At 44.8% G+C, this 10,878-nt stretch overlaps 1 protein-coding gene across 1 annotated transcript; it reads right to left on the reverse strand.

Moving 5' to 3' along the window:
* Positions 1-279: 279 nt before the first annotated feature.
* On the reverse strand, positions 280-8,139 carry ARL14EPL (ARF like GTPase 14 effector protein like). The gene is made up of 5 exons (XM_075021095.1): positions 8,050-8,139; positions 6,511-6,592; positions 2,445-2,564; positions 861-1,000; positions 280-502 (listed from the first exon to the last, which is right to left on the reverse strand). Exons 1-5 carry the CDS (start codon positions 8,076-8,078, stop codon positions 280-282), a joined length of 594 nt encoding a protein of 197 aa, XP_074877196.1. The 5' UTR covers positions 8,079-8,139.
* Positions 8,140-10,878: the final 2,739 nt, after the last annotated feature.

Genomic DNA, 10,878 nt, shown 5'->3' on the forward strand with positions numbered 1-10,878 from the left:
AAATTGTCTTCCCACAGCAGTCCCATCACCTTCAGTTTTAGAAAGTCAAGATTTAGAGAGGACTGACTAGATGCCTCAGTAAAGCTCACAAGGATGAGGAAGAATGAAATGCATACTTTTGCTTAATGGGGAAGGTTAAAGTCTGCTAGGTAGGCAGCAATAAAGAAGCACAAGCCCCACTGCCAGGCACTTCACTAGAGACAATTCATAAAGCCAAGATTTACTTTAATAAAATGTGAAGAAGAACTTTGCTCAGGTGCAAAAACTACCAGAACAAAATCAGTCAGGGACAGAAAATGGCAATACACTGATCACATTCCCACCTTCAGTTTCAATTGTATCATAAACCCATTTCCTGTTGCAGCGACATTCTGGTCCACATTTGCTTGAATTGCATTTGGGGCAGGGATAGAAGCAACCCAGGCAGTTCTTTTCCAGGCAATCACACAAATCAATGTTATTACAAAGCAGCCTGCCATGTTTGTCATACTTCTTTGTAGTTCTGCGAAAGAGAAGAAAAAGCGATTCTCAGAGAATGCTCCAACATGTTCAAAGACTAAACCAAATAAATGCAGAAAACATCTGTCCAGGAGCAAATATTTCCTCTTTAACAACCTCACAGCATAATGAAATACCAGTATTATATCCTAATTGCAACTGTTATTAAAAATGAAAGTGTGCCAAAGAAGTAAATCAAAATTCTCGTCACACAGAAAAAAACTTGCTTTCCCAACACAGCTTTCATGTGTAATAAGAAATGTCTGCAAAATATTATGCTTTTATTCATTTAATTTATATTCAGTAAACAGCATACTAGACATTTTTTTAAATAAAATAAGTAATAAATTAGCACATCTTACTTGCGCTTATTAAAAAGACCTTGTTTCATCTGTGACATGCAAGCTTTCTTTTTCTGCTCTCTAGTTTCAGGATTGAAGTCAGCTACCTGAGGTCCTGGATTTTGAAAAGCTAAGCATTTTAATTGTCTCTCAAGTTGCTGCTATGAAGAAACAACACAAAGTTTAGAATTAGTACAATTAGAACAAATATTTACTAGCTGCCAAATGTCCTCACTTGCTTTCAAATGACATTAAAATTAATATTCTTGATAACTTAACACAGGTAGGAAAACAAAGCAACCTAAATTAAGATCACACTGTTTAAAATGTTTGCTTGTCTAACTGTTAATTGAGTATTCCTTTGACCGACTGTGCATCATGACAGGAAAAGGAACCATGACCCTGAATACATGATTGGTACAGTGGCATAGAGTATGAAAGTTGTCTTGTGGGAGGGAGAACCATGTATTTTTTTTCCTCTACTTTATCTATAATGTAAAAACAAGTACTATGATTACAGGCATCTCAGCTGGATTCACACTTACTTTCACTGCTCCCTCAGATGCCTAGAAACCATCTTTGTCCAAACAATCTGGGGGCAAAAGAAATGTCTGGAGGGGCAACTAGTGCAGGAAAGAAGCATTTGCACAAGTGAGGAGTATGAAAAAAGCATAGACAAAAATAAAGAAGCTAAACGGAGAAAAATTTTTGAGAAATAGGAGGGAGCATTTTCTTGCCTACTTTATGGACTTTGTGTTTGCAGTTAGCTAAAACTGCTAAATAGTTTTGGAGGTTAAAACATCAGCTCTCTGTATGGCCATTCCACATAGCCCATGTAGGTTGAAAGTCATGCCTGAAGTCAATGCAAACCATCATAGGCATTTTGTCAAACAATTTCTCTTTGGACAATAACTGTGGACATTGCACATACACTTGTCATTCATTATGCAAAGGCACAAACTTACATACAAATTTATCTTTTCTCCTCTTTGGTAAATGGAGGTGACTTGCCACCCCTCAGCTTTCCTGGTGTATGTCATTCCTTTCAGAGTCCACAGTCATTTTTTACGAACAAGTGAGTGCCTTCATTGCTTCTCATGGGGAAAGCAATGGCAGTTCAGTCCAATCTGCTGATACGGTGATTTGGAAATAACTGTGCACTTGAGTGCACTTATTTACAAAGTTGTCCATGCTGTGCATCTTCAGTTGCATCCTCCTGAAAACCTATAGGGTTATCTCATGCACCTACACTATTCAGACATTTCTGCTTTTGAGTCTGGGGTAGATTTTCAGTGCAGAAAATATGCCTCAGCATCACCATTGTCCATGATCATGAATTATGCAATTTCATGTTGGAAACAAATAATAAGCTATGGAGATAGTCCTCCCTCTAAGAGCACTCTCCTATTTCCCTACTTACTATTTCATTTGATCTCAGAAGTGCTCTTAGCCCTCTAAATCACTGCACTGCAAACTTGAGTTATTCCACTGTTGTTATTACTGATGTTTCCCTAATGATTCCAGCTTTTTATTTTTGTAATTATAGAAGACATTAAAGGCAATGGTAAGTATCTTGATAATAAAATGGTACTGGAGAAATCATACCAATTGTTTTTGTGATGCTGAGCAGTCTTTAGCAGGAGAGACATTTCCTTCTGCAGGTGTTTCCTGGGCAGAATTGCTTTTCTTGCAGTTTTCTTCTGCATGATCACTTACTTGACTACCCTTGTGAAATACATACATACATGTGTGTTAGACATATACAGAAGTGTGAGATTCCCAGACTTTTAAGTGAAGGTTTTAAGGTGAGCAGGTGATATTCATACTGTGTTTTTATGTATTCTTAACCAACAGCAAATGCAGAACAAAATGTGGCTTAATATCAGCCTCGATTTTAAAACTGTATTAAAATAATATAACTAACATAAACAAAAGCTGTATCATCAAAGCCACTCTATAATTTGTCAAGCAAACCTCGGAAAATCTTTAGTGTTTAAATAACACAGAAATTGAAAGAAATACTGTCATCTCTGAATCTGTTACTGGCACCGCTTCACCGCATTGTCACCTTTAATGTAAAGGTGAGGAGCGGTATTCTCACAGAACACATAAAAGCAGTGGGCGATGCGCAGTGGAAGAGAACAGCACGCGGCGACAGTCACGTTTCTCTCACCAGCAGGTGACACTGTTGTCCTAGCTGCGGTTCTGTTCGCAAAGCTCCAAAAATCAGCGGCCGCGGCCGCGGGGAGGGGGAGCAGGAGCGGCCTGGGCAGATTCTGTGACATTATTCATAGACACCCAAAGTGTGTGTCAAAGCTATGACCATAACAACTAGACTATTCCCTGCAGATTCACAATTTTCTTCCTGAAGACTTCAACCAATGGATTAAGAGTAAACTTCTTGGCTTTTAAATCTCAGTCCTTAGCTTTGCAAAAGATTTTGTGTATAAATAGAACGTGTAACTTTTAGGTTTAATAGAAAAGAAGTGCATCAAAGAAGTGCATCACTCACACTGCTTACAAAGCACCCAGGGAGGACTACGGGTTCTGTGAGTCTTTCCTACAAAGGCCATCCATCACCTCTACCCCGTCACACAGAAATGGTGGAGGCAACTGATTGGGATGGCTGTTAGCTACTTCTTCCTACCCAACTTGTGAAGGTACTTAGTTAAAGCTTTTTATGCAATATATGCAGTTCCAGTGCCTCACGCTTTAACCCCAAACACCACCAGAAATATTTAACCTTTTGGGGAGTTCCTTCAACCCTTCCCCAGGTGCTGCCATGTCTCTCCCATTGCCTCTGAAAGGTGGTGTAGTGGCCTCTGCCAGGTTATCTGGCACTTTAGGATTGTTGCCCAAACCCTGTCCCAGAGATCTTCATTTCACCACTGCCAAAAGGGCCAGCACTTCTCTGAGAAAAGCAGGAGAGGAGTCCAGGCCTTTAGTTCCCTCTGTTGCAGCCCAGCCCTGAGACAAGGGGAGTCAAAAGAATCTCAGTAGACATAATAAAGGGGGGTGAAAGATGATGTTTACTGCTTACATTGTTGAAATTAGCTGAGGTAGAGACAGTCCTTGATAAGAAGAGCTGATCTCAAGACCCAGCCAATGAGGTAAAGACAGTCCTTGATAAGAAGCAGGAGCAGGCCCCAAGAGCCAGCTAAGACTGGTCTTGCGGCTTGGGTGAATACCTAGAAATCACTGAGCCTGCGCAAGGAAAGAGGTTACTAGCGGTGACGAAGAGGAGTCATCTATCTTCATCTCTGCGACCACCAGACAACCACCATAAAGAGGCCCTGCGCAGGCGCAGTTGGGAGGGGACTATGGAAATGACCTCTCGGAGCTAACTTTAATATGAAGCGGGGATAGGTCATGCATATGTATAGGCGTATTGTGAATATGTAATACCTGACTGGATAAACTTGAGGCAAACTGCCGAGTCGGGCGCGCACAACTTTGGTGGGACTACCCCCCGTGCCGCCCAGTGCTGAATGAACATACCTACTTTACAATCTCACTGATTGTGGAGTCTGTTTTCCGCACGTCAGCCCTGCAGGGTGACAGCCAAAGTGGGAATAGCAATGAGAAGGGAGAGACCTCATAACAGAAGGGGACACTTTTTGGACAGATGAAAAGAACAGCCTTTAGCCTATTTCGGAGAGGGTTTCCCTTTCTCCTCTTCAGTGACCTTAAGAATGACTGAGATTCTGACACTATTCACAACGGGATGTTCTACAGTAACAATTTTAGTCCTGGCACTTGAGCATCCTTTTAGGATTAGAAAAGGAAAGCTATTACCATGCAGTTAATATTTGCTATATGGGTGAGCCTGCTTTCCTACTGGAAATCTGCTAGGGACCCACAAATAAAACAAGAATGAAGGCTACTGCTCCAGAGAAAGTGAGTACTGCTCTTCATTTGCACTCAAATTGGAGTCCTGACAAGGATTTGCTTCCTACATCTCCTCTTGTGTCCAACCATGCATCCAGCATTGTTAAAGCACTTTATGAGTATGCATGACCATCATCCGTGCCTGTTTTATTACAGTGTGCAGGGTCCAGGAGCAGAACAGCCATCAGCAGCTACCAGTGTAAGAGGTAAAACAGAATTCCCACATGTCCTCTGGTGGTGTAAATATTTGACTCCTTTGGAAAATAGCAGTTACCTGGAGCCAAACACCCAAAATCAGAAGCCACTTTTTAAATACCAGCAGAAAAGGAGCAAGCATCTTGTTCCAAACGCATGTTTCAAACTCCCTTGCACCTCAGTGACAATATCCCACACAGAAAATGTAGTGAATTTCTGTCTCCATATATATGGTAAAGTGTTAGTTTTAATCTCCAGGAAAGATACTAAAAAATGATGCAGAGTGTGACTAGGAAACTGTGCAAGATTCAGAAATTGCTTGAGACTCACAGGACTGGTTATCCTCCATAGCATGTTCTGAAAGAGGATAGGGGAACAAGGGAGACTGTGAGTCTCAGACATCCACTCTCAAGTCTGCAGAACCTAATTATCCAAAGGAAAGTATTCTGGGTCCTGAAGCAGAGTTTTTTCATCTACTGTTTTTGGTCTGGCTGTACTGATAATCCAGGGGGAATGCACTAAACACTGGTCTCTTCCATAAAAATTTAAACTCTTGAGGACAACCATCAGTTGCACTTTTCCTCCACCAAAACCTGTGTTCTCCCACACCTTTTGAATACAGCAAGTACTTCCTGGAGATGATCATCCACATCTCAACATCCCACTGTGGCTGTAGCATATGGCTAAGAACTGGCAATTTCATCCCAGACCCTTGGCACAGCTGACAAGGCTAAAAGCAGATTAAGGGAGGAAGAAAATCAGAGGCTGTGTTATGTTAAAAGAGACTTGGTCTTATCCAAGAGACAGATGTTTCTGGTCAGAGAACAGTTTCAGAAGATGTTGAGATTTGGAAGGAACTGCATTTGTTTATGATTTTCATAAAAGAAATATTTTTCTGTATCTGCTCTTTCAAGAATTTAATGTTTGTATTTATGATCCTTGCAGATTGCACTGCTAAATATTTCAGCTGGTGTGAAATGTGGTGACTGACATTCCAGACACTTCAGGCTGCTTGATCTCAGCAGCCTAAAAAGCTGTTATGTCTGCAGGGCTTGCCAGAGTGAAGGCACATTGTTTTCAAGTTGTATTTGTTCATGCCATTGGAGACTTTCTGGCTGAGATCTGTAAGCATGTTCACCACCTTCACCAGGGCAAGACAAGATGCTGTCCCTATGGCTTTAATCTCCCTCTGCCCACATGGATTAGACTGACCCAGTGCAATAGTCCCATCTTCCTCATAGCCTAGCTCTGCAGAGATGTCTGTGGGCTCAGAAACCAGCAGTCAGGTGTGTGGCACATTCAAGTATGCATCTCGAAATCTCTATAGGACATCTGGTGCCAGCCAAATTAAGAATGAGAATAAATTAATCTTCCTCAGGATCAGCTATGGACTGAGCTGTAAAGATGTGGAAAGGCAACTTACCAACCAATTATAAAATCATGTGCGTCTTCTGATTGTCATGCAATAGGCAGAAGAGATCTGCCAGACTTACATTTTGAAAACCTGCAGTTCTAAAGGGTGTAGGTTCAGTTCAGAGCAGACAGCAAGAGGGAAAGGAGGTTCTCCAGAATTTTAAATTGTACTTACCAAAGGAAGGGGCTGGCACAGCGTGGGTTTACTGCTGCACAATTCCTCTGACAGTGGAAGTACGACATTAGCCCCAGAGCGACTGAAACAGAAGACAAATAATCAAAATAGCGCTCCCCAGAGAAGCAAGCTGAAGACAGTGCCAGGTAACTGTCTTAAAGGACCTCACACTTTCTGTCTCATTAATAATGGCTTTTAAATAGTACTTAGCACAAAGAGGGGGAATTGAGAAATGATATAAACTGTGATGAGAGTCCTCATTTATTACTTGTATCTGTGGTATGTTCACAGAGCAAATGTATTTCTTAGAGGTCTTTTTTCTTAAAGGTAAGTAAACAAAAACACTGTAATAACTACTGCATTTTACAAAAATTGAGATTTTTTTTTTTTAGGACATGGATGTAGTAAAGGAATAATTTACCACTTCAGACAAAACATTCTGGATTCTGTTCACCACCTCCAACAGACAAAAGTCATCAAATAAATATGCTCCCCAATAGGTAAAGTGACAATGCAACCTCACAGTTCAGCTTCCTGCCTTTCAGGGTTGTTTGTTGCACTAGTGGAGACAACTTGGCCTCCTCCTGTTACCTCCAGATGCCAATTTCCATCACGCTGGAATCACTTATGGCTTTCATTACTCTTCCCTAGAACACAGCTAAATCGTAATAAACATCCAAAACTGTCAAGTCTTATAAATTCTCCTGTTGCACTTAGACAAATAGTCCAACATGTCTTTTATATCTTCATCAGCAGTATCCATCCACTCTCTGACGTATTTCACAACCCAGGCTGAGGACAAGTAAATTTATTATTTACCACACTATTTTCTTTACCTCCAAACACTTTTAAAACCAAAAGTTGATGTAACATTCTAGCAGCAGACCTTAGCTAGGTGATTTAAATGCTGCTACATGTACCTTCATTTTGCTCCACAGGCTGTTTTCCTTGTCATGAAAAATGAACCAGAAATCCCTCAAGGGAAAAAAAATTCACCATCTCCAAGGTACTCATACAGCAGCAACCCACAAACAAAAACCTACAACCTGTTTTATTCTCTTAGATTTTTTCCAATGTTCTTCTGATTTCTCCATATTCTACATAATGGAGAAAACAGGAATTATTAACTCTATAAATATGAAAATTATGATTAAGCCACCTTATACTTAATAACTTCTTTTCTTCCATTTTGCTAATACTTATGTATGTGTAGCTGAACTGTTTCTGAATTGTGCATGAGTTATGATATTTATTTATCATGGCATACATGATAACGTGCAGCCTGCAATCTACTCAGAACAGTTTTTACTGAGTGGGTGGTAGGGGACGAGTAAGTGAGGGTGTACATGTAGATTAAAATCTTAGGTGACATTCAGAAAGATTGATTCTGGTGGTGAAACTCCTAATGGTTCCTTCAGGGACAAGTCTTCCCCACCATGAGCATGTGACTGTAAATAAGTTTTGGAGATATGGTAAAAATGTCCCTAGTATTTGTGGGGGGAAAGGAGGGAAGAAAAACAAAGAAATGGTTACAGATACGTTAAATTTCTTTTAAGCTTCCTGGGCATTATCCAATGTCAAGCTGATTGCTCCTTGTACACCTCAGTCCTCTCTGCCACACGGTGTGCTCAGTAGCATTCTGTGGCCAGTACAAACGGGGCAGCTGAAGGGAAAAAAAATAATATGCATTTTTCAGTGTTAAAAATTAATCTGTAATGTTCTTACCCCATTGGAAAACGGTTTCCTGGGGCTTTATGACTTCAGTGTTAAAACACTAACACAGAGTGAGGTCTTGGTGATGCTCCTCGATTTTCTAATTCATTCCCCCCCCCCCCCCCCCCGCCCCATTTGTTCTAAACTGCCGGGTTTATCAGGTGTTTCTGCCTCTTGTTTTCTCCTTTCTGGATGTTCAAATCAGAAAGGGGGGGACGGGACGGGACGGGACGGGACGGAGCCGGTGAACCTGACAAGGAGGAAGCACACGAAAGGCAGGGAGCTAATTTTAGTGGCTGAGACGCCAAGGAGAAGGGGCACAAGGGGAGAACAAAACCCCTTCCTCCAGGGAAGACTGCAGGTCCTCCCCGCCGGCCAGCCCGGCACTCCGGTGCTGACAGCACCTCACGGCCTGTCCGGCGCCCTGCCTTCCACACGGCCGAAGGGAGGCAGCAAAAGCGGCCGCTTCCTCCTGCCCGCCGCCTCGTTACCAAGCCCGGAGCCAGAGGTCTGGCCTCAGCATCTTCTTGACCGGTCTCAGGCGGGCTGCTGCCTCGGCAGCGGGCTCCGAGCCCACCTCCCGACGCCCCCAACAGCCCGCCGTTACGGCCGGCAGCTGGGCGTCCCGCGGGCGAGGTCGCTCTCCCCGCTTTCCTCCTCTGCCAGTTACCTCCCTCCCCCCGCGCTCGCCTTCCTCGCCGTTCCTCCCTCTCTGTGCCCGCTGTCGCACACGACGGCGTCCCCTCTTCGAGCGCTACCTCCCCCTCTGTACCGGCTCCGTCCGGGCGCTGGCAGCGGGGGCTGCGGGGAGCTGTGCGGGCGGAGGCCGCGGGCAGCCCCGTGCCGGTCACGAGGGTTCCAGTCCGTTGCGGGACGCGCCGGAGCCCCTGGGCCAAGCTGGCGGCGCCTCTGGGAAAGCCTACTTAAGAACGGGGGGAAATGCCAGGCGAGCGGAGGACTGGGGGGGGAAACCCACAAAGTGAGGAACAGCACCAAGGTCAGCGAGACGGGCGCGGCAGGAGGCGCTGCGGGCGCCGGAGCAGGAGCTCCCCCGCAGCCCCTGGAGAGGACGCGGTGGAGCAGGTAGACGTGCCCTGGAGGAACGGCGGCCCGCGGGAGGGACCCCAGGCTGGGGCAGGGAAGCAGCGTGAGGAGGAACGAGCGGCAGAGAGGAGCGGTTAGGGGCTGACCTCGACCCCCCTTCCTCCTTCCCGCTGGGCTGTGCGAGGGGAGGAGGTGGAAGAGTCGGGCGTGAGGACGAGCCTGGCAAAGAGGGAGGGTGGGGGGAGGTGGTGCTTTAATTTGGCGGGTTGTTTTGCACCCTCCGAGTTGATCTTAATGGGCGATAAATCAAATCAACCTCCCCAAGTCAAGTCCGTTTTGCCCATGACGGCAACTGGTGAATGATCTCCCTGTCTTTATCTCGACAGGCGAGCTTTTTCACCACGTTTCCTCCCTGTGCCTAGTTGAGGAGTGAGAGAGCATCAGGACAGGCATCCCGCAGCTGGCCAAGGTCAGCCCACCATCCCCGCTCAGGTCCTTGCCTCAGAGAACATCCCATCACAAAAAATGATGGACAACAGACCCCAAAAGACCAGAGCCCGTTGTCCCTCTGCTGCAGGGAAGGTTTCGACTTTTTGGTTAAAGAATCGCCAAAAGTAGCAGCAACAGTGGTTTTGCTGAAGTGAGATATTACAAAAGTGAGACTTAACAGATGGCAAGGTTCACTCTATCACTTACTGCACAGAACATAGAGTAATGATTCAAAGTTACTGATACAAAATCTTAGTGCACTATAATACAATGTTATGCACGGTATCTTTCACTTACCAAAGATCTGCAGTTGGTAAGGGGTCTGTCAGCCTCGAGGAGTGAGGAGATCACCGCCATGCAGCCAGCTGCTTAGCAAGGAGAGCTCAAAGAAGGCTCACTTAGGCTGTAGTATTTATGGAATGAAGTGGTTGGCTCACAGTCAAATTACATGCAATAGAAAAGGTAAGCATGAGACTTCTTGTACCCACAACTTCCTTTGTTCCTTGACAAATGAGTCTTGGAAGAACCACCTGCTATTCTTGTGTTAATCACACGGTCAGTGTTCCAGTTTCCAAGCTCATACGCATCAGTGCTCACCATGTCATCCTGTTCCTGTGTGAGCTTTCAGAGAACAGGTTGGAACTAGTGAAGTTTTTGGCCCAGTTAAGGCCTAGGCCTTTACTGCCTTTGGAGCTTGAATCAAACTACCACCAGTTTGGTCAAGGAGTCGGGTCCATCCATCACACCCTGCTCCAGGAGCCCCTGCACCTCTGGCCCAGGGGATGCAAAGGTGACAGCTCTTTTTGTCCTCTGTGTCACTGCACAACACCAATGTGGCAAGGCTACATCACTGTTCATTTATGGCACTTTAACCCCTGCCCCTTTTTCCCTAACCCATACTCACCCTTCTGGGACTTGCAACAATCCTGAAAGGAGCAGGTTGCTCCACCTGCCTCATCCATGTGTGCTATCAGTGCAGCCAGGGGGCATGTAGCTTGCACATTGACCACCCAGGCTCCACAACCAGCTGCTTTCTCTTCATCTGCCTGGGAGGTTCCTTGGGATGCCAGGGAGGAAAGGGGGCACAGGCAGAGGGAGGCAGCAGGGCAGCTGTGCCTGGAG

Source organism: Buteo buteo, chromosome Z (assembly GCF_964188355.1).
Source record: "Buteo buteo chromosome Z, bButBut1.hap1.1, whole genome shotgun sequence".
In the NCBI taxonomy this organism is placed as follows: domain Eukaryota; kingdom Metazoa; phylum Chordata; class Aves; order Accipitriformes; family Accipitridae; genus Buteo; species Buteo buteo.

Bases quoted from the DNA above. Each gene is read 5' to 3' on its own strand.
- ARL14EPL (XM_075021095.1), bottom strand. From the start codon at position 8,078: ATGCCCAGGAAGCTTAAAAGAAATTTAAC. The intron at 6,593-8,049 runs GTATCTGTAACC...CTTCTGTTTCAG, and splicing joins AAGCTTAAAAGAAATTTAAC to TCGCTCTGGGGCTAATGTCG. The intron at 1,001-2,444 runs GTATGATTTCTC...GTTTCTTCATAG, and splicing joins CAGCATCACAAAAACAATTG to CAGCAACTTGAGAGACAATT.